The sequence below is a fragment of the Habropoda laboriosa genome, unplaced genomic scaffold (assembly GCF_001263275.1).
Source record: "Habropoda laboriosa isolate 0110345459 unplaced genomic scaffold, ASM126327v1 scaffold30, whole genome shotgun sequence".
In the NCBI taxonomy this organism is placed as follows: Eukaryota; Metazoa; Arthropoda; class Insecta; order Hymenoptera; family Apidae; genus Habropoda; species Habropoda laboriosa.
In genome coordinates this window covers 1,828,053-1,830,141 of record NW_017100178.1, presented here as the reverse complement: position 1 = coordinate 1,830,141, position 2,089 = coordinate 1,828,053, and the positions used below count along the sequence as shown (strand labels likewise).

General features: G+C 27.7%; 1 protein-coding gene across 1 annotated transcript; it reads right to left on the bottom strand.

Moving 5' to 3' along the window:
- Positions 1-132: 132 nt before the first annotated feature.
- Positions 133-1,995, bottom strand: LOC108578971 (polymerase delta-interacting protein 2). The gene is made up of 6 exons (XM_017942396.1): positions 1,806-1,995; positions 1,310-1,465; positions 1,124-1,223; positions 698-1,039; positions 419-624; positions 133-244 (listed from the first exon to the last, which is right to left on the bottom strand). Exons 1-6 carry the CDS (start codon positions 1,898-1,900, stop codon positions 133-135), a joined length of 1,011 nt encoding a protein of 336 aa, XP_017797885.1. The 5' UTR covers positions 1,901-1,995.
- Positions 1,996-2,089: the final 94 nt, after the last annotated feature.

The following is a 2,089-nucleotide window of genomic DNA, read 5'->3' as shown; positions in this document are numbered from 1 at the left end:
TCAAATATTATAGCCAACATATACATTTCTATAAAAATAAGAGCCATAAACATTATTAAGTTTAATCGTTGATTAATTTTTAATATATCAAAATAATTACAGTCACTTCGCACATAATATCACATCGTTCAGTTATGAACTCATGTTTGGTGTAGATGATTCTTCTACTTTTGATTCCAAAGAAAAAGGTGGAATCCTGCAATCAAATGCGTATCCATCTTCTCTTTCCATTCTGAATGTACCCCTAAAAGAATACATATAAAAATTTTGTTAAACAGCCTTTGTATTATAATCAAAAATATTTAAGTATTTATATTTAATGAAAAATAAAATATTGTAATTTTTTAAAAGATTACATTAATATAAGTAATGTTACATTCATAATAAATAATAGATAAAGAAGTAATGAAGTACATACCACATATGGCCACTTGCAGCTTGTAAACTCACATGACTACTGTATTGAAAAGCAGGTAACACTTTTGATAAGACCGGTTCCTGACCAACTACACCTCTTCCTCTAACAGTTTCCAATGTACCAGAAAGACTAAATATTCTCCAATGTCTTTCACGTAATTGTACACTTAAATCCCCCAAATTTTCCAAACGGATACAATAGCGCCACTATATTTTATTTGGTCAATATAGAATTATATTTATTGCTTACATCTATTGTATTATATGTAATAATACCTACCCAATGTGCAGCAGTTGCTTGATTTCCTCTATAACCCATGTAAAATGGAATAACAGTAACACGAACATTTTCAGTAGTTTCTTTATGTACATCTGATAATTCCAACCATGGATGATTCTTTTTTTGCCATGCTCTAAGAGTCTCTTGCGCAACAAAACATGGATCTCGATTTGGGTTATAAGTTAAAAATTTGTCAAATAGTTCATGTTGCAATGCAGTCTTCTCATTTGTAGTATAAGGTAAAACATCCTCATGAGCAACATAGTCTAATCCTGGTACTGTATACAAACTGCGACTGCTTTCATGATTACTTAGAAATGTTACAGCTTCTGTTTGAGTACGCTAAATATGTAAATGTATAAGATTTATATTGTTGACTTATAATGTAAGTTTTGTTTCTGTACTTAATGTACTCATTCTACTTACTATATAAGGATAATCTCTTTGGTCAATTAATACCTGATAAAACGTATGAGTTCTACCTTTTACTTCTTTTCCCACACTATTATAATGATCATTTGTGTTTCTGTGATAAAATATTTTGTTTAAGCCATTTATTTATTAACTATTTACTTTATAATTATATAACTAATAATTAAGTTATAAACTTACTCTTCTCGCTTATTTGGAATATCTCTATCATAAACTCTTGCTGTCCATGGAAATAATATTACACCACGATAACCAAATACTCTATGTAAAATTAATTGACCAGTTTCATATTTTCCTTGTAATTTTGGTGTTTCCAATTTTCCCACTTCTGCCAATCTGCAATATAAATATATTTTGTACAATTAATAGATCAATTCCTCAATAAAGTATGTAATTTATAGTATACATTTTTCAATTCTATGTAATATGTAATTAGTTAGGGGCAATTAAACAATTGTTTTATATTAAATTGATTTATTACTTGCTAAATTGCTTCTACGTGATTTTCATGTTTTATTTATATGCTTTTCACATAGTTAAAATTTTAAATTGGCAACAGAAATTAAAAAAAATATCTGCTTAACATTAAGGACAATTCTCGATATAAAAGAACAAAGATATTTAATAATTTTCTTGATGCAACTACACATTTAATCTGTTATAAAATTTACATTACCTGATGTGCCTTACGTGATGCAAACAAAATTGTTTTGGTGCTTTAAGAAAGTAGTATTTTAATTTGCAAGTAATCAAATTTCGCGCAAGTTCCATACTTTCTTGAAAAATATTTTATTTTTACTTTCTTGAAAAATACGAATTTTTAGTTTAGATTGTACAACATTGAATCAAAAATACATGATAATGCCTTCTTGACATTTCGGTAGCATTTTAATACGTTTTAATAACGAAGATTATGCGTTCTGTTTAGATGCGTATTTAGAAAAAAGGCGAATTTTCATG

Coding starts and splice junctions, on each gene's coding strand:
- LOC108578971 (XM_017942396.1), bottom strand. CDS start 1,900: ATGGAACTTGCGCGAAATTTGATTACTTGCAAATTAAAATACTACTTT. Junction 1,466..1,805: donor CATCACGTAAGGCACATCAG/GTAATGTAAATT, acceptor TTTATATTGCAG/ATTGGCAGAAGTGGGAAAAT. Junction 1,040..1,123: donor AAAGAGATTATCCTTATATA/GTAAGTAGAATG, acceptor TTACATATTTAG/CGTACTCAAACAGAAGCTGT.